This window comes from Mobula birostris, chromosome 18 (genome assembly GCF_030028105.1).
Source record: "Mobula birostris isolate sMobBir1 chromosome 18, sMobBir1.hap1, whole genome shotgun sequence".
Lineage (NCBI taxonomy): Eukaryota > Metazoa > Chordata > Chondrichthyes > Myliobatiformes > Myliobatidae > Mobula > Mobula birostris.
In genome coordinates this window covers 16,302,338-16,322,018 of record NC_092387.1, presented here as the reverse complement: position 1 = coordinate 16,322,018, position 19,681 = coordinate 16,302,338, and the positions used below count along the sequence as shown (strand labels likewise).

General features: G+C 39.0%; 1 protein-coding gene across 1 annotated transcript in view; it reads right to left on the bottom strand.

Annotated features, from left to right (window-relative positions):
• Positions 1–19,681, bottom strand: part of LOC140211971 (fibrillin-1-like) — a 460,859-nt gene that overhangs the window by 12,712 nt on the left and 428,466 nt on the right. The window contains exons 61-63 of the mRNA XM_072282261.1: positions 12,019–12,147; positions 10,252–10,371; positions 452–683 (exon numbers count right to left, since the gene is read on the bottom strand). Of these exons, the coding sequence (XP_072138362.1) occupies positions 452–683; positions 10,252–10,371; positions 12,019–12,147 (481 nt within the window). The remainder of the gene's footprint in view (positions 1–451; positions 684–10,251; positions 10,372–12,018; positions 12,148–19,681) is intronic.

Below are 19,681 nucleotides of genomic sequence, written 5' to 3'. Positions count from 1 at the left end.
ATACGATCGAGAACAATTTATGAAAACTTGAAATAAAACAATTGTTAGACCAAGACAATTCTGATATATGGATATCTGTAAATATATGTACATGTTTTTGTGTGCAGGTGGAATTTGACCACTCACATACAGATGTGCTTACTTGCAAGCTCTTGCCCTGTTCTTTACCTCTCCCTTAAACTGATTACTCACAGTTTCCTTGTTCCCCTCACCTCCTTCATCCTCAACCTCTTCTCTTTCTTTCCCTCTCACAGATATACAGTTTCTCCCTCTTTCGCGGGATGGTGATAACTATGCCATCTGAGGTCTGTTGCTTAGATCAGATCCTGTCAAGTTTTTCTGCAGAGAAACCTCCTGAGGTTTCCTTCCACCCATCCAATGCTGTCTAGTAATCAAAGAATTAGTTGTTTTTAAAAATTGTAATAATTTTATAATCCTAACTGGCTTTTACCCTTGGCCAACTCTGTAATATCCAGGTGGGCAGCCACATAAGTAACCTCCATCAGTGTTTGAACAGCCGTAGTTACATGGATTTTTGGAGGAAGAACATTCATTTATGTCATGACAAGATCCAGAAATCTGTTCATAAGAGAATCCTGTTGGACAGAGGCACTTGTAGCTTCCCAGTGTATTGTGGCATGCAGCTCCTCCACAAACATGAGAGTTCATGCATTCATTTTCATCTGTTGGCAAAAAAAAAATCATGAAACAATTAAGTAAACAATATGAAGACCGAGATTTAAAGACCTCCCTTTCTGTTGTTTCTAATATCAGCTTGTTTTATGAATAAGGGCAAATGGAACAATCAATATACAATACAGTACCAATAAATTCACCATAACATTATAAATTGGTGAGTCAAAGTTTACTTCATAGAAAAAATGAAGATGGATCAATTCTACATGTGCCACTACATTGCTTTTCCACCCTTCCCCAAACAAACTAAAGCTAAAAGGAAAAGGAGATCAGTATAGGTACCTAATGCTGAAATTCTAACTTAATTCAGAATATTTAAATCATTCTTTAACTAAATCATATCACAAAATAATACTCATCAAATTGTCATCTTGTTACTGCTCTGAATGCTATTGCTGTATACTGATTGAAGACTTCTCCCCATCAGATTCAATAGATTCAGACTGACTCTTTACATTTCAATTACTTAATAAGGTTTTAATAGAAGTCTCAGACATTTGTTAAGTTATTGGGAATTAGGCCAACAGACTAGAGAGGAACTAAATCAAATGTAAAACATTTTATGTTCTTGAATAGATGTGACATTGCACTTCGTTAGAATTGTTCAGTTTATGGAATCATATGAAATAATTTATCCACTTAAAATCAGCCAGGCAGAAACTCTTCATTGTGGTAGTTAACTGATGTTCCATTATGTAATTATCTGCAGTTTAATGTGAAAAAGACTAAGGAGCTGGTGGTGGACCTGAGGAGGGCTAAGGCACCGGTGACCCCTGTTTCCATCCAGGGGGTCAGTGTGGACATGGTGGAGGATTACAAATACCTGGGGATACAAATTCATAATAAACTGGACTGGTCAAAGAACACTGAGGCTGTCTACAAGAAGGGTCAGAGCCGTCTCTATTTCCTGAGGAGACTGAGGTCCTTTAACATCTGTCGGATGATGCTGAGGATGTTCTACGAGTCTGTGGTGGCCAGTGCTATCATGTTTGCTGTTGTGTGCTGGGGCAGCAGGCTGAGGGTAGCAGACACCAACAGAATCAACAAACTCATTCGTAAGGCCAGTGATGTTGTGGGGATGGAACTGGACTCTCTGAAGGTGGTGTCTGAAAAGAGGATGCTGTCTAAGTTGCATGCCATCTTGGACAATATCTCCCATCCACTACATAATGTACTGATTGGGCACAGGAGTACATTCAGCCAGAGACTCATTCCACCGCGATGCAACACTGAGCGTCTTGGAAGTCATTCCTTCCTGTGGCTATCAAACTTTACAACTCCTCCCTTGGAGGGTCAGACACCCTGAGCCAATAGGCTGGTCCTGGACTTATTTCCTGGCATAATTTACATACTATTACTTAATTATTTATGGTTTTATATTGCTATATCTATACTCTATTCTTGGTTGGTGCAACTGTAACGAAACCCAATTTCCCTCGGGATCAATAAAGTATGACTATGACTAATGTTTTAAAATTCAAAAATGAAGTAATATTTCAAAATAATTTCTGAAAGAAGGTGCCAAGCATCTGGTTTTCTTCTTGCACAGCAACTTTACAACATCCAGTGAAATAAGTTGTATATCTGAAACAATAAATGTGAAAGCTGCTAAAGCTTTTAAAAAAGATGCACTGAAATTAAATATAGACTAGTAACTTATTCAGTGTAGACTCAATAATAGATTGCTTCCGCATTTATGCTGTAAATAACAATAATGACAATATTATAAAAGTTTGGCCAGTTATCTACAGGAAGTGGAAATATCATGCTTAATAAATGCACTGCACATATATTTATTAAATAGGAATTGAAAATTTAGATAAAAGCTTTGAACATATTTCAGTCCTCTCCTCCTTCTTCATTTATGGTCAGTGACATTAGCCTCAATCTATTATTCTTCTCTCATTTTCACTTTCTTCCTTCCATCCATGTTTTTATTGATTTACCCGTTGCAATGCCACATCTCAGAACTTGCACGCCTCTTGCCATGGGTAGTTTTTTTTTCAGATTAAAATACTGTACACTTTTCTGGGAAGCTAAATTGTGCAACTGTGAAAAATGGGCACTGACAGACGATAACGTATAATTAATTTCAACCAGTGCACCATTCTCTGCTAATCTGTGCTACACTTCCATGATTTCAACCATCATCTGGTGCCTCTCTCATGTCCATTTCCTAGTGTATCAAAGTGTCACCATTCTTGAGTAGCTAGTACAGTTCAACCTAGCTAGCAATAATTAAGAGCAGTTGCACCTCTTAAAGAGGTATTTTGTGGCTAAAACATTGGTAGAGGTAATTCTGGAGGTTTAATTCTGGTGAGAGTGACTTTCTCACATAGCATGAGAAGTCCTAAAAGACAAGTTGGAGAAGTGTCCTGAATTAGCATTGGACCAAAATGTTGCCAGGAAAGCCAGCATTAAACACAAGAAACAACATTTCAAGCAACAAACAATCTGGTATAGGAACTCAGCAGACTGAGCAGCATCTGTTGGGGGAGGGTGGAATTTTTGTATTTTCTAATTTGCATCAGAACAGGGTTTTCAAGATGTGGATGTAATACTGGCAAAAGTTCAATGATCTTGCACATATGATCAAGTTCAGGGAATACATCCTTGTATCCCAACCACTACCAACAGAGATGGGAAAATTTGCAGATGTTGGGAATCCAGGGCACCCACCCAACAATCTATACAAATTAGAATTTAGGCCTAACTTTACATGTCCCCTAATACATTTGCTACTATTTTGAATCTTCCTTCCATAGCTCACAACTTATATGCACAGCCAGGTATTCATCCAAAGTCATCAAGCCATCCAGGGGAAATACAGCTCCAAAAGCTTAGTGCCTTGGAGGAGACTTTGCTGGTCATACCAATACTGGTTTTCACAGAGTTAGTAGCTAGTAGTGTTGAAGAGATCATAAAAATCGCTGTATGCTCTTACATAAATTTACTTTCCATATTCGACCTCCCACTTGACCTAGAGTATTAACTGATTACATGCTACAAACATTCAGGTCTTACTGGGTGCCATGGTAGCATAGCAGTTAGTGTGACACTATTACAGCTCAGAGTGTTGGAGTTTGGAGTTCACCCCTGGCGTCCTCTGTAAGGAGTACGTATTCCTCTCTACCTCTCTCCCCATGGAGTGCATGGGTCTTCTCTGGATGCTCTGGATTCCTCCCACAGTCCAAAAATGTACTGGTTAGTAGATTAATTGGTCATTGTAATTTGTCCCAAGATTAAGTCAGGGTTAAATCGAAGTTGTTGGGGTTACTGGGTAGTGCAGCTTGAAGAGCTGGAAAAGCATTGTATCTCTACATTAAAATAATATCATCTATGGTCTCCCTTCAACATCAGTCATTCTTTGTGCCTTTGTATTGTCAGTCTACCAAGAATCTGTTTATCTGTAATGCGCTTTTCTGGTAGTTTTTACACTTTATTCTGTATTGTTATTGTTTTACTTTATTCTTCCTCATGTGCAATGAAATGATTTGATCACTGTGAACAGTATCAAGGACAAATTTTTCGCTACCTTGGTACATGTGACAATACTAAACCAACCAAATTCCCACTAGAGGAAGATGCAGTGGATCAGCAACAAAAGTGTGCTGAAGGGACTCTGTTATTCAACCTGACATTCACAGTCACCTGTTTAGCATTAAACAACTCTTTGCATACTGTACAGATGGAGTGGCACAATAGCATTGGGGCTAATGTAACACTTTACAGTACCAACAATCAGAATTCAATTCCTGTTGCTGTCTGTAAAGAGCTTGCATGTTCTCCCTGTGTCCACATGGGTTTCCTCCAAGTGATCCGATTTTCTCCCACTTTCCAAAGTCGTACGGGTTAGTAAGCGTGAGCATGCTATGCTGGCGCTGGAAGCAAAGCAACAAGTCCCGGCTGCTCCTGAACGTCCTTGATTTGTGTTGGTCGTTGATGCAAATTATCTATTTTACTGTATGTTTCAGTGTACATGTGACAAGCAAACCTAATCTCTATCTTTAGATTAGAGGTAAGATGTTCACAGAGCAAAACATGAGACAGGAGTGGCAAATATTGTGTATAAGGTGACATCACACATTAATTCAGCTGTATAGATTCTTATGATGATTTCAGTAGTAGATGGTAATGTTTACGCAGGGTAAAACATTTGGTGCATTGACAGCTGTGTCAGAAAGCATGTATGCAATGTCATGAATCATAGAGATGTCCTGTTTCAACCTAGTATAATGCACTGCGCATGCATAAGCACTTATGTTGTTATGTTTATTTTGTTGTGTAAATTATGTATAATTTATGTTAGTTTATGTTATCCATATTTGTCTTGTTTGTCATGTACTGTGCTATGGCTGTAAAGAGCTAATATTCACGGCATTTATACTTGAATATGCTTGTGACAACAAACATGAACTCGAATGGGGGATTGAGAACATTTATTAAAATTATGATTACACCAGTAGGGCTTATACTTCTTAACGGGACAGTGGTCTTGATTTTCTCTCCCACCGTTTTACTTTTTTCTTTTTTTTCCTCCTGCTGTTGTTGTACCTCTGTCGCTAGCAAAAAAAAAGCCCACAGATTTAATTTTTTCTCTCAACCTCATTCTACTATCTTCTCCCCATAACCTTTGACACCCTTACTAATCAAGTACCTGTCAGTCACTGCCTTAAATACCCCCAATGACTTGGCCTCCACAGTCATCTGTGACAGTGAACTCCCATGTTCTGGCTGAGGAAAGTCCTCCTCATTTCTGTTCCAAAAGGACTTCCTTGTATCTTGAGGCTGTGCTTTCTGGTCCTACACTCCCCTACTATGGGAAACATACTCTTCACATCCACTCTATTCAGGCCTTTCAATACTCAGCAAGTTTCAACGAGATCCCTCATTATCCTTCTAATTTCCAGTAAGTACAGACCCAGAGCCATCAAACGCTGCTCATATGTTAACCCCTCTATCCCAAGGATAATTCTTGTAAGCTTTCACTAGAGCCTCTCCAACACCAGTCCATCCTTCCTTAGATATAGGGCTCAAAACTGCTCACAATACTCTAGTTTGACCAATGTTTTATAAAGCCTCAGCATTATATCCTTGCTTTTATATTCAAATCCTCTGGAACTGAATGCTTACAAATGCATTTGTCTTCCTTACTGCTAGCTCTATCTGTAAGTTAGCCTTTAGGCTGAAGTTTAGAGAATCCCAAGTCCCTTTGCACCTCCAAATTCTGAATTATCTCTCCATTACAAAACAGTTGACACTCTTTTTTCTTTTACCAAAGTGCATGACCATATGCTGCCCTATGCTGTATTCCACCTGCCACTTCTTTGCCCATTATCCCAACCTGTCCAAAGCTTTCTTCCTCAGTGCTGGAATGGTGTGAAGTCACAAGGAATGCACAGGTAGCCATGGGGGAATAACGGTGAATGTTTGTACATTATTTGTGTATCAATAATGGCAAGGAAATATAGCATTTGTGGCATTGATCGTTGGTGCCACAGTAAGCAATAAACCACATCAATCTGTTGATTCAGCTTGGCAAAAATCCAGGACAGTGGGAATTATCATGGGAAACATTTCATAATACAAATGTATAAAAACTGCTTCAGTTACCCTAACTTTAACATGTTTGAAAGCACTTATATTAACTTCATGTAAAACAAATTGCTCAAATTTAATTTAATCCTACAATGTTGAGTGCCTCAGTATATTTAGAAGTACATTACGTTTGTTCATTAGTGAGATACAGCGTGGAATAGGCCCTTCCAGCCCTTTGAGCCACGCAGCCCAGCAATTCCCCAATTTTTAATCCTAGCCTAATCACAGGACAATTTACAATGACCAATTAACCTACTAACTGGTACGTTTTTGGATTGTGGGAGGAATCTGGAGCACCCGGAGGAAATCCATGCAGTCACGGGGTGAATGTACAAACTTCCTATAGGCAGTAAAGGAAATTAAACCCAGGTTGCTTGTACTGTAAAGCTAACCACTATGCCACGTTATGTGCCATGTCGTTATGACATCGGCAATCATGGCCTTTCCAAGACTATGATTGTCCTTGGCAAATTTTTCTGCAGAAGTAGTTTGCCATTGCCTTTTTCTGGGTAGTATCTTAACAAGATGGGTGACCCCAGCCATTATCAATACCCTTCAGAAGTTGTCTGCATGGCATCAATGGTCACATAACCAGGATTTGTGATATGCACCAGCTGCTCATACGACCATCCATCATCCGCTTCCATGATTTCACGTGACTCTGATCAGGTGGCTAAGCAGGTGCTACACCTTGCCCAAGAGTAACCTACAGGCTAGTGGAGGGAAGGAGCACCTTACACCGCCTTTGGTAGAGACGTTTCTCCACCTTGTCACCCAAGTATATTATACCTTGCTTAAAAATCAAGTAACAATTTGAATTATGATTACAAAGAAAATTGTAATTTATTATAAGTAAGGCTTAGAACAGAACAGAACTTAAAATAGATTCAAAATAGAATAGGCATATCTTTAAATGGATTTGAATAATTTTTTTGTTGCCAACTTTTAAAAATTGTTTTGGATAGTTTAAACCTGTTATATATTCCTGGTATTCTAAGTAAAGTTTATACTTTAGTGAAGTCATGGTTTACAATAAATCATTTAAATTGTCCCTAAGCTAAGGAAGGGGTAGGTTTAGGCTCAGAGTTAACTGCCATTGGAGACTACTGATTAAATTGACTGCAGGCCTGGTCATTAGTAACAATCAATTTCAATGACTACAATGTACTGCTACTGTAATACAACAAATTTCACAACATATGCCAGTGATATTAAAGCTGATTTTGATTCCAAAGAAATTTTTTACCTATCTGAGGCCACAAGGTAAAATGTTCCAGAAAAATAAACTTTCACTGTCGGCTTATTGTACTGGACCAAGAGCATAAAGGGATGTAGCCACAGAGATGAGAGAGTTGGTCTGTATCCAGAAGATGAGAGGAAAATAGTTTTGTGGGTAGGGATAATCAATACCTACCAATGTGAACTGCTTAATAATTAGCGTTATTTTTTTTCAGACGATGATATATACATGTATTGTTGTGAATGTCTATTTACATTGCCTAGAAATTCCTTTCCCCCTTTTTACTTGTGCCAAAATTAGAAATGCATGGCATGCTGAAGCTGTATTTAAAAGTTCTATAAAGATTCCCAGAATGGCTTTGTCAGGTTTCCTTGTGCAATGCTGTACTATGTCAATTATCGAGCTTTATTGTACTGTAAGATTTTGCAGTTAACCAGCACTTAACCTTACAGCTGCAAGCACAGGAGGCAGTCTTTATTGGGACATATGCACAAAACAAGTGATTTCCACTTCCAAGAGTGCTGTTGCCTCAAGAATGGATGCTGCAATGATAGCAAAATGTAAATTACTCCATGTCCCATGGAGATCTGGTGTAGCTGGTAGAAGACGGTGCAGCTAGTCTTCTAAACTTTGGATGATTTTACTAATTCAGCAGGAAGAAGTAAACTGTAAGACGTGGTAGAGATCACTACCCTGGACTGACCCCAAATCTAGAATGCTGAGGAAGACCATGACTGTGATGTTCAAGAAGCAATGCAGAACAGTTTTGTGTGTGAGTTTGTATTTAAGTGTCTTGGAAGCTCACAGATTAAATGGCAGGGTGAACAGTTAGGCTACTGAGTACCGTGGAGCAGGACGACAAATAATGCAGACTGAATGCTGCCCTTCATTGTTCCAGAGGAACAGCATTAGTAAAAGCTGGTTACTCTCTGACTACAGAGAAACTTGGATTGTTTAGAGTAGTGAGGTTGAAAATCACAGTGGAAAATAATATTGGGTGGTATCACCGATATATTGAAAATATCAACAGAAGATTACAAGTAGAATTTTCCATCAGGCACTGAGAGACCCTCAGATGGCTAAATCTATTTTCAGTGACACTGCCCTTTTGCAAAAAGAAATTTCTAGACATTCCTCTGAAAAAAAAGTTTTAAAATAATGTAAAGTTGGGTACGAAAATACTTCAATATTTTCATCTTTTAAGTAACGAATTACTATTGATTCTGAACACTGCCAGTTGTATGAATGACTTTTTTCCTTGCAGAATAATACTTTAAGCAGAGGTCTTTAGTTCTGTTCTCAGATTACAAAATAAACAATCTATGAACAAAATATTATCTAAATCTTCAAATGAGGCACAGATTGATACTATGTACCTTAAGTATTAGTTTAGTTGAAAATTAGGTTTTTCTTGTAGTTACATTGTAAATTGATTCTAACCCAAAAGAGAAAAAATAATCTACTTGGCCACTAACAAAGTGTTTCAATAGCATCTTTATTGCAGTGAAATGCACAAAGGTGCTTCAAATAGACGTACTATCAAACAAAATTTGCACAAAACTATAGAAGTAGAAATTAGGGTATATAGCTTAAGGAACATTAAGGAACTTAGGGTATAAGTTTAAGGAACATTAAAAATAAAAACGTGGAAGTTTAGGGAGACATCTTCCTTCCCCTACCTTTTTCTTTTAAACAACTAAGAACATAATTCAGTAATAAATTAACAGATGGATCTTCATGGGCAAGTACAATTGGTCAGAAGAGGACAAAATATACTCTGGCAAAAATATCTGTCATCCTTACCTGGTCTGGTCTGAGACTCAATGTGTTTGAATCTTAACTGTCTCCTCTGTTGAGGGATAATTAAAGATGAATAATAAACACCAGCATTGCCCATAACATCCACATCCTGTGAATGAAAGCCCAGGTTTCTCTTTTTCAGAGATCAAGGTTGTGCATGAGCTCTGCTGAGGATTCTGATCAGATCTTTGACAGGGAGGTCTTCAGAAGCAGCTAATGACCGTACGCAATAAAATACTTGGTACATTCGGCCAGAAAATGCAAGTGAATTATCAGGGAACATGGATGAGTTTGGCACCAATATTGAACTGGGCTCCTACATAGAATCTGAAGCATGGAATTGTCAGGCAAATCAATGAACACGTTTGTGCACCAACACAGGCAGCTGAAGACTTTTTTTTTAAAAGACCATTTATGGTGTGGGAGGTGTAGTTGTGTTGAGGTCTCTTCCTGTGGGAGAATGTAAATTTTGCTGCAGCAGCTTGTGACAGAGCATTAGGTAGTGGTCTGAGCTCCAATACAACAGTGCTGGTAACAACTCTGACTTGTTTGTTGACTGATGCCACAATCTTCCTGCTCTATATTCCTCTGCTGGACGTTAAGAGGGCACCACAAACTTTTTTAGATGTCCTATTGGAACTGATAGTGCCTAAAAATTAAGATATTGGGCCTCTCTGAGATGCATAAGCAAGTATGCAGACAGTCATTATGCTCCAAATTTGGAAGAGGCTATATGATACTTTGTTAGAAAACATCAACTGGTCCACATACTGTACAGGTACAAATTGTTTTAAGTACAAAGTTGGGAGTAGTAAGAGGGAACTTAAACTCTGTTGGAATAATTACAAATTATAGACAATTTGATCCTTGACAATGTTTACTTTCTTGACACAATTTGAAAAAAATGCACTACTTGCCAACACACTGATTCCATTGATAGTGCTGAAGGTAACCATGTGGACAACTGCATCGATATCCACCGATCAAATTCTGGCAGCCATGCTGGCAACGATGGCTTCCCTCACATTCATCAATATCTGGCAAATTATTTAGAAAAACATAACACACACTTTAGTGGCTACACTCCATATGAAATCTTTTTTTTTGTAGGATTGTAATTTATTATAATTACTCTGTATGTTTACATATTCTCAAATTTAAAAAAAATTTCCATTACTGAAAATCTCCAGTGATTGCCCTGCTGAGTATTTATGAGCTTACATAGCAACAATAAAGTTCAGATTGGTCACTGAGATTCAGCTGCTATGTGGGTTATTTTGGCTGTACTTTTATGAGACAAGTATAAAAAGATTTATTCCCAACTGATGGTAGTTGGAGTCAGCTGTTATGATTTCTCTCTGATTCTGGCCAACTTAAAACAGTCTGTTCTGTGCATGATGCCTGACCCAAGCAAATCACAATGTGCTGCTTGACAATAGTAGCCTTGGTAACAAACTCAACTGAATTAAACAAAGTATTTACGTGGATGAATGAAGATCACAGCAGTAAAAATCTTAGTAGCTTTAGTCAAGAATAAGCAACTTCTTGCCTTGCAAGTGCCTTACATAGTGTCCATACACAGAACATTGTGGCTTGATGGTGATTGCAAACCTTAATATCTGGTAAGGGCCACGACATTAGCTTGAAGGCTGAGGGGCAGGATTTTGGAACAGTACAGCAGCTTTGTGATTGGAAAATTTGGGTAGGATCAGATTAGCTTTTCCTGACTTTTATTTATTGACTACAGGAAGCCACTATGAAAAGTTGGCCAACTGTGAGCTATAAGGCTTCTGTCCCAGGTTGTAGATGAAAGCACATTTGATCAAGTAGTTTAGGGTCGAATGAGAAGTTTCTTTGGAAGAGATGGGATGCCTGGTGGGAAGTGCACGGAAATCCAAGATGTAAAGAGATTAGGAGAACTGGGGAGAGATTGGGTCAGTGAAGGAGATTGAAAGGATATTGAGGTGAGGAAAACTTGAATTTGTCACAGGGATAGGCTCTCTGATTATGGATGGTGCTAAGAGTGATAAATTGGAACTACCTGAAGGTTAACTCCACATTGCACTCTTCTGCAGTGATAGATAATTCTAAGGCACATACCCTTACTAGCTTAATACTTAAGTTGCCAAAATGTCTCCTGAAGCTCCCCTCTTCTCCTTATGCCACCTATTTTCAAGTGGACGACTAATCAGATTTATTATCACTTTAGTATTCCTTTTGATGCAGATCTAGGTAATTCCCCGAAGCTTTTTGATTGCTGAGAAGTTATGATATGCAGATTTTATTGCTAGTAAAATTTGTATCATTATTTAATTTAATCAATTCTCAAATCCGATCACAATTATATTAATGTACAAACTAAAACCAGAAACTAAAATAAACTAGAAATATTTTGGCATAAAATTTATATTAACATGATTGTGTAAATTTTCACATATAGCATGAATGTGATTTAATGTAGCTCACATTTGAAATTTTAACCATTTCATTTTAATCAGTTAATTATATATCTTGGCATGAAAGATACTTATGTAAGGCTAACTAGCTAGAGGTTCATTATGTTTATCTGGAATACAAATTATAATTAATGTCAATTTTCATCAAGTTTGGACAAATGATATAAAATGATATGAAATGAATAATATATAGTTACATGTTTTTTTTTGGTTCCATTACAGTTTTACCTTCACAGCCATGGCCAGATTGATCCAGTGAAAATCCACGTTGGCATTCACAAATAAAGCTGCCTGGAGTATTCTGGCACACTCCTTTAGATCCACACAGATTAGTTTCAGAAATACATTCATTGTTATCTATAAGAGAAAAATTGATGACTGCTTTCAGCCAATATGTGATGATAGTTAAATTGCTGCCACCATAAAGGTAACCTCTACATTTCAGACAAGTACTACATGACACAATAACACTTGTTGTTTCATTTGCTTTCTAAGCAGACGTCAACCACTGTTCTAATAGAGTGGTAGACTCTATTCGGAAAAAAAGCCATTGACTATTATCGTTTGGAGATGGTAAGTGTTTGCTATTACAGAAAAGCTTTGCACATTCCATAAAATTACAGCTTAACTAATAGTTATACAGACCACTTGACTATTTTTGATGTGCAAGTTTCTTTTTGGAGATGAAATGCTACTAGGACTCACACTTTAATAACCAATTTTAAAATCATGAAATTCATGCAATGATTTTGTTTACCGTCTAATGTCTTGGGCATTACGATGCCATGTCACAGAGTTATAGAGAAATACAACATGAAAACAGGCCCTGTCTAGTCGATGCCGAAAGCACTTAAATTGCCTACTCCCGAGAGCATAGTCCTCCGCACCCCTACCATCCATGTACATAATCCAAACTTCTCTTAAATATTGAAATTGAGCTCGCATGCACCACTTGTACTGGCAGCTCATTCCATACTCTCAGAACCCTCTGAGTGAAGAGGTTTCCCCTCATGTTTCCCTCAAAATTTTCATTTTTCATTCTTAACCCATGACCTCTGGTTATAGTGCCACCCAATCTCAGTAGAAAAAGCCTGCTTGCATTTACCCTATCTATACACCTCATAATTTTGTATACCTTTATCAAATCTCCTTTGAATCTTCTATGTTCCAAGGAATACAGTCTTAACCTATTCAATCCTTCCTTATAACTCAGGTCCTTCAGACCTGGCAATATCCTTGTAGCTTTTCTCTGTGCTCTTTCAACCTTGTTTACATTATTTCTGTAGGTAGGTGATCAAAACTGAACACAATACTCCAAATTAGGCCTCACCAATATCTTATACAACTTCAACATAACATCCCATCTCTTGTACTCAATACATTGATTTATGGAGGCCTATGTTCCAAAATCTTTATGACCCTATCTGCATGTGACACCACTTCTAATGTATTATGGTCCTGTATTCCCAGATCCTTCTGTTCTTCTATCACACTCCTCAGTGCCCTACCTTGGTTGGTCCTATCGAAGTGCAAAGCCTCGCACTTGTCTGCATTAAATTCCATCTGCCATGCTTCAGCCCATTTTCCAGTGGATGCAGGTACCTCTGCAAGCCATGATAGACCTTCCTTGTTGTCTGCTACACCCCCAATCATGGTGTCATCTGCAAATTTGCTGATCCATTAACCACATTATCATCCAGATTATTGATACAGATGACAAACAACAAAGGACGTAGCACTAATCCCTGTGATGCACCATTAGTCACAGGCCTCCAGTCAGAGAGGCAACTATCTGGCTTCTTGCACAAAGTGAACGACTAATCCAATTTACTGCATTATTTTGAACGCCATGCAACTGAACCTTCTTGACCAACCTCCCATACAGGATCTTGTCAAATGCCTTGCTAAACTCCATGCAAACAATATCTACTGGCTTGTCTTCATCCACTTTCCTTGTAACTTTCTCAAAAAACTCTAAGATTAGTTAGAAATGATCTACCACGCATGAAGCCATGCTGATTATCCTTCATAAGTCTATGGCTATCCAAATACTGTACTTATATATCCGGTCCCTTAGATTACCTTCCGATAACTTTCCCACACCTGATGTCAGACTGACCAGCTTATAATTTCCTGCCTTATGTTTAGAGCCTTTTTTAAACTGGAGAGGTTTCAAAGGAGGTTCACAAAAATGATTCCAGGATTGAATGGCTTTTCATACGAAGAGCATCTGATGGCTCTGGGCCTATATTCGCCATCCAGAATTCAGAAGAATGAGGGGTGACCTTATTGAAACCTACTGAATGGTGAAAACCCTTGATAGAGTTGATGTAGAGAGGATGGGAGAGTCTAAGACCAGAGGACACAGCCTCAGAATAGAGGGTTGCCCTTTTAGAACGGAGATGACAAGGAATTTCTTTAGCTACAGGGTGGTTATTCTATGGAATTCTTTGCCACAGGCAGCTATGGAAGCCAAGTCTTTAAGTATATTTAAGGCAGAGGTTGATAGATTCTAGAATGGTCAGGGCATGAAGGGATATCAGGAGAAGGCAGGAGTTTGGGCTTGACAGGAAAATTGGATTAGGCATGATGATATGATGGAGTGGACTCGATGGGCCAAATGGCCTAATTCTGCTCCTAAATCTTATGGTTTTATGGAACAACACTGGCTATCCTCCAATCCTCTGGTACCTTTCCTGTTGCCAATGATGATCTAAATATCTCTGCTAGGGCCCCGGCAACTTCTGCTCTTGCCTCTTGTAGGGTCTGAGAGAACAACTTGTTAGGCCCTGGGGATTTATCCATCTTGATTTGCCTCAGGATAGCAAACACCCCCTCCTCTGGAATGTGTACAGGATCCATGAAGTTGGTGCTGGTTTTCCTCACTTCTATAGACTCTGTGTCTGTCTGAGTAAATACAAATGCAAAAAATTTATTTAAGGTATCTCCCATGTGGCTCCACACATGAATTACCATTCTGATCTTCCAGAGGACCAATTTTGTCCCTTACAATCCTTTTGCTCTTAACATATCTGTAGAATCCCCTAGGATTCTCCTTCATCTTGTCTTTTAGCCCTCCCGACTTCTTTCTTAAGTGTCCTCTTGCATTTCTTGTAATCCAAAAGCAACTTATTTGTTCCTACCTGCCTATGCTATGCACCTCTTTTTTTTCCTCTTAACCAGGGCCTCAATGTCTCTTGAAAACTAAGGTTCCCTACACTTGTTATCTTTATCTTTTATTCTGACAGGGACATACAAGCTTTGTACTCTCAAAATGTTGCTTTTGAAGGCCTTGTGGGTCTTTAGATACCAAATGTTCCCCTACACAAACTTCTGTCCTTGCCTTATCTCATTCCCAAATAGCAGATACAGTATTGCATGCTCTCTCATTGGTACTTCTAAGTATTAATTAAGGAAACTTTCCTAAACACATTTGACAAACTCTATCCCATCTAGTCCTTTTACAGTATGGGATTCCTAGTCAACATGTGAAAGTTAAAATCACCTACTATAACAACCTTATGTTTCTTGCAACAGTCTGTGATCTCTTTACCAATTTGTACTTCTAAACCCCTAGGACTGTTGGGTGGTATGTCCAGTCTGTCCTGACGGAGTACTGTTATGTCATTTTCCCTGACTGGAAATGCCACCCCCGTTCCTTTAATCCCTCCTGCTCTGTCATGTCTAAAACAACAGAACCCCTGGAATCTTGAGTTGCCAATCTTGCCATTCCTTCAATCAAGTCTCAACAATGGCTACAATGCCATAATTCCAGGTGTTGATCCATACCCTGAGTTCATCCACCTTTCCGATGATACTTCTTGTATTGAAATATATGCAGCTAATACACTAGTTAAACCATGCTTAATTTTTTTGATTCTTGACTTTGTCTAACGTCTTACTAACATCTGTCTCCACAACCTCTCCACTAACTGTTCTGGCACTTTGGTTCCCAACCCCTGCAACTCCAGTTTAATCCCACCACGCAGCATTTGCAAACCTTCCTGCTAGGATATTAGTCCCCTTCCAGTTCAGGTGCAAATCTTCTCTTCAGCACAGGTTCTACCTTCCCTGGAAGAGAGCCCAATGATCCAAAAATCTAATGCTCTCTCTCCTACATCAACTCCTTAGCCACGTGTTAAACTGTATAATCTTCCTAGTTCTGACCTCACTAGCACATAGCACAGGCAGCAATCCTGAGATCACAATGCTGGAGGTCCTGCCCTTTAACTTAGCACCTAACTCCCTATGCAGAACCTTGTTACTCATTCTACTCATGTCATTGGTACCTAAAGGGAGCAAGACCTCTGGCTGTTCACCTTGCCTCTTGAAAATGCTGAGGAATTGATCCAACCTGGACCCTGGCACCCATTAATCTTGTTCTCGTACACAGACCCTCCTACCTGTTCTCCTAGTGAACAAATCTCCTATCACCACAGCGTGCCTCTTTCCTCCTCCTCTCCCCCCCCCCCCCCCCGCCAACCTTCCGAATCATAGCCAGACTCAGTGCCAGAGACCTGATCACTGTGACTTTCCTCTGCTAGGTCACAACCTCCGCCCCCACAATATCCAAAGTGATATACCTGTTGTTGAGGGGGTAGCACAGGGGTACTCTGCACAGCTCCCTTAACCCCTTTTCCCTTCCTGACTGTCACCCAGATTCCTGTGTCCTACACCTTGGGTGTAACTACCTCTCTACATGTCCTATCCATCACCCTCTCAGCCTCCTGAATGATCCAGAGTTCAACCAGATCCAGCTCCAACTCCTTAACGTGGATTGTTAGAAGCTGCATCTGGATCCACTTCTCGCAGTTGTAGTCATCAGGGACACTGGAGGTCACCCTGCTTTCCCACATCCTGGAAGAGGAGCATTCAACTATCCTGCCTGGCATAAAACTGTCCTAACTGAGCAAATGTAAAGAAGGGAGGGAAAAAAACCTAGAGCTTTTCTTTTTTGCTTTCTTTCATCTGACTGAAGCCTCGAAGAGCTAAAATCTCAAAATCACCACTCTAAATCTGTCCACGGTGCTTGCCCCTGCCTTCCTTTAATTTCTTCTTGCTAATCAATTCCAAATGCATATTTGTCGCTGGTCAGAGCTCCAAACAAACTGCCTTGAGTTGCTGCCTTTTCTACTTGGTCAGCGGACCTGAGTGAAATTTCCTTCTCTCAGGCTTCTGATCTCCTGTGGTTGCTGGTCAGAGCTTTATGGATAGATCCTCACTTTTATCAGTGTTAGGTGAAATGTTTCTATCACAGTAAAATTTATTTATAATTCTCAGTAAGAGACATGATAATATGTAAATAGATGTAACATATTATTTATAATTTATGTGTTGATGGTGCCAGACATCACAGATTATTATGAATGGAAAATAATTAGTTATTTTGAACCAATATTTCCAGTCTGCTCGGTTTTCTCACCAAACAACAATTCAACTGATTGGCAAGAACCTACATTGACTTGAGAACAGTTGCACTTTGTGGCCTTAGAAGGGCCGTATCCTCTTTCTGCATCTTAGCAGCAGGATAATACAATGGGCTATGCTGTATTGCACAAGTGCCCTGGCAAAGCACTGTGCCAGTAGAATGCTATGAACTGCCAATTTTGCTTATGGTAGAGTATTAACTAAATGGGACAACATTTTAAATTGCTAACATCAGTGCTATTTTTCCAAACCTACCTCTGCATACAAGTAACATCTATAACTAACGTTGCAATCAGCTAATTTGTTCTCAGTCTTTTACAAATTTAGTTGCAAAACTGTGGTCAATATATTGTTTTTGATTTTTTTGGTGCTTATCCCCAATAGAAATAGAAACAAGGACACGTTAAATTACATTATATTACAATCAATAAGTTAAAGAACATAATTAACAATAACATTATTACAACTCTCTGAAGAAAAGATGTTCACTTGAAATACATCCACTGAAAATATCAGCATATTATAGCTGAAAGTAAATCTAATTAGAAACATAGAAACATAGAAAATAGGTGCAGGAGTAGGCCATTCGGCCCTTCGAGCCTGCACCGCCATTTATTATGATCATGGCTGATCATCCAACTCAGAACCCCGCCCCAGCCTTCCCTCCACACCCCCTGATCCCCGTAGCCACAAGGGCCATATCTAACTCCTTCTTAAATATAGCCAATGAACTGGCCTCAACTGTTTCCTGTGGCAGAGAATTCCACAGATTCACCACTCTCTGTGTGAAGAAGTTTTTCCTAATCTCGGTCCTAAAAGGCTTCCCCTTTATCCTCAAACTGTGGCCCCTTGTTCTGGACTTCCCCAACAGCGGGAACAATCTTCCTGCATCTAGCCTGTCCAATCCCTTTAGGATTTTATACATTTCAATCAGATCCCCCCTCAATCTTCTAAATTCCAACGAGTACAAGCCCAGTTCATCCAGTCTTTCTTCATATGAAAGTCCTGCCATCCCAGGAATCAATAATTCATCCAGAACTTCAATCCTTTTATAATCTGAATACTGTATTTTCAAACCCTACTAGCATTTACAACTAAAGTGCTCTCTGACATCAGCTCAATCTTGTAATTACCTCCTTTACATTCCTATAGCATAATATGAAGCACTTAAAAATTATGTGGAACATAGAATGCAAAGTTTTAAAGAATGAATTCAATGAATTCATTATTTAATTTATTATTTAGATTCCAGATAAAATGAATAACTGTCATTGCCATGTTTCTCACCATTGTAATATTACTCTACCTACCAAATCACACATAAGAGAAAATCTGCAGATGCTGGAAATCCAAGCAGCACACACAAAATGCTGGAGGAACTCAGCAGGCCAGGAAACATCTATGGAAAAATTACAGTTGACGTTTCGGGCTGAGACCCTTCGGCAGGATCACCTACCTAATATTCTGATTTGGTATCAGTTCAAAGCATGCAAGTTCTTGTAGAACTTTGTTCCATATTTTTTAGTGCAATATGACTCCTCCTTGGCATAACTGGCTGTATATTGCAGATGAATCATTGTGAGTCATGGGATTTTGTATTTCTAACAAATTTGCTGCAGTCACTATTTATTCTTAGATTAAATATAGAACCAGCCAAATCAAGGGTAGTAATGCTACCTCAAAATAAAGTTACAATCATGGCCGATCTACATCAAGCCCTGTGTCTCAGCCCCATTGTTCTCAATCTTCCCTGAACTTTTAAATATTTATCTGTCTTTAATTTTGGCGATTTCTTCAGTTCACCCAATGGTAGGCAATAGCAAACCACTGTTGCAATTTGCTAAGAAAACCATGGTTGAACTCACAAAATGTATTACACAACAACAGTGTTAAGAGGATCTTCAAGACAATTCTGAAGATGCTTCACTCGGTAGGGTTGATTCTGGTCAGCAGGGGATCCCCGACCGTCATCAAGCTACTGCTCATAAGATTAAAGTAACACAAAGGAAAACTATTGCTACTTGGAATGTAAGAACACTGTATCAGGCAGGAAAATTGGACAATGTGATAAATGAAATGGAAAGACTAAAGATTAACATCACGGGAATTAGTGAATTTCGTTGGACAGGTGCTGGAACATGTCAGATGTGAAATAAAACACTAGTTTATTCTTGTGGAACATCCCATATTAGTGGAGTAGGAATTCTTATGGATGAAAACATGGCAAAAAGTGTTTTAGGACATTGGGCAATATCAGAAAGAGTACTCCTTGTTAGATTCGGAGGACAACCATTTGATTTAGCAATTATACAGGTATATGCAGCAACAACAGATGGAACAAATGAAGATACAGGTAAATTCTATGAAGAGCTTGAACAAGCAAAGAATGGATGCAAATCTCAAGATACAGTACTGTTATTGTCATGGGAGATCTAAATGCTAAAGTAGGACAAGGTGCTGATGG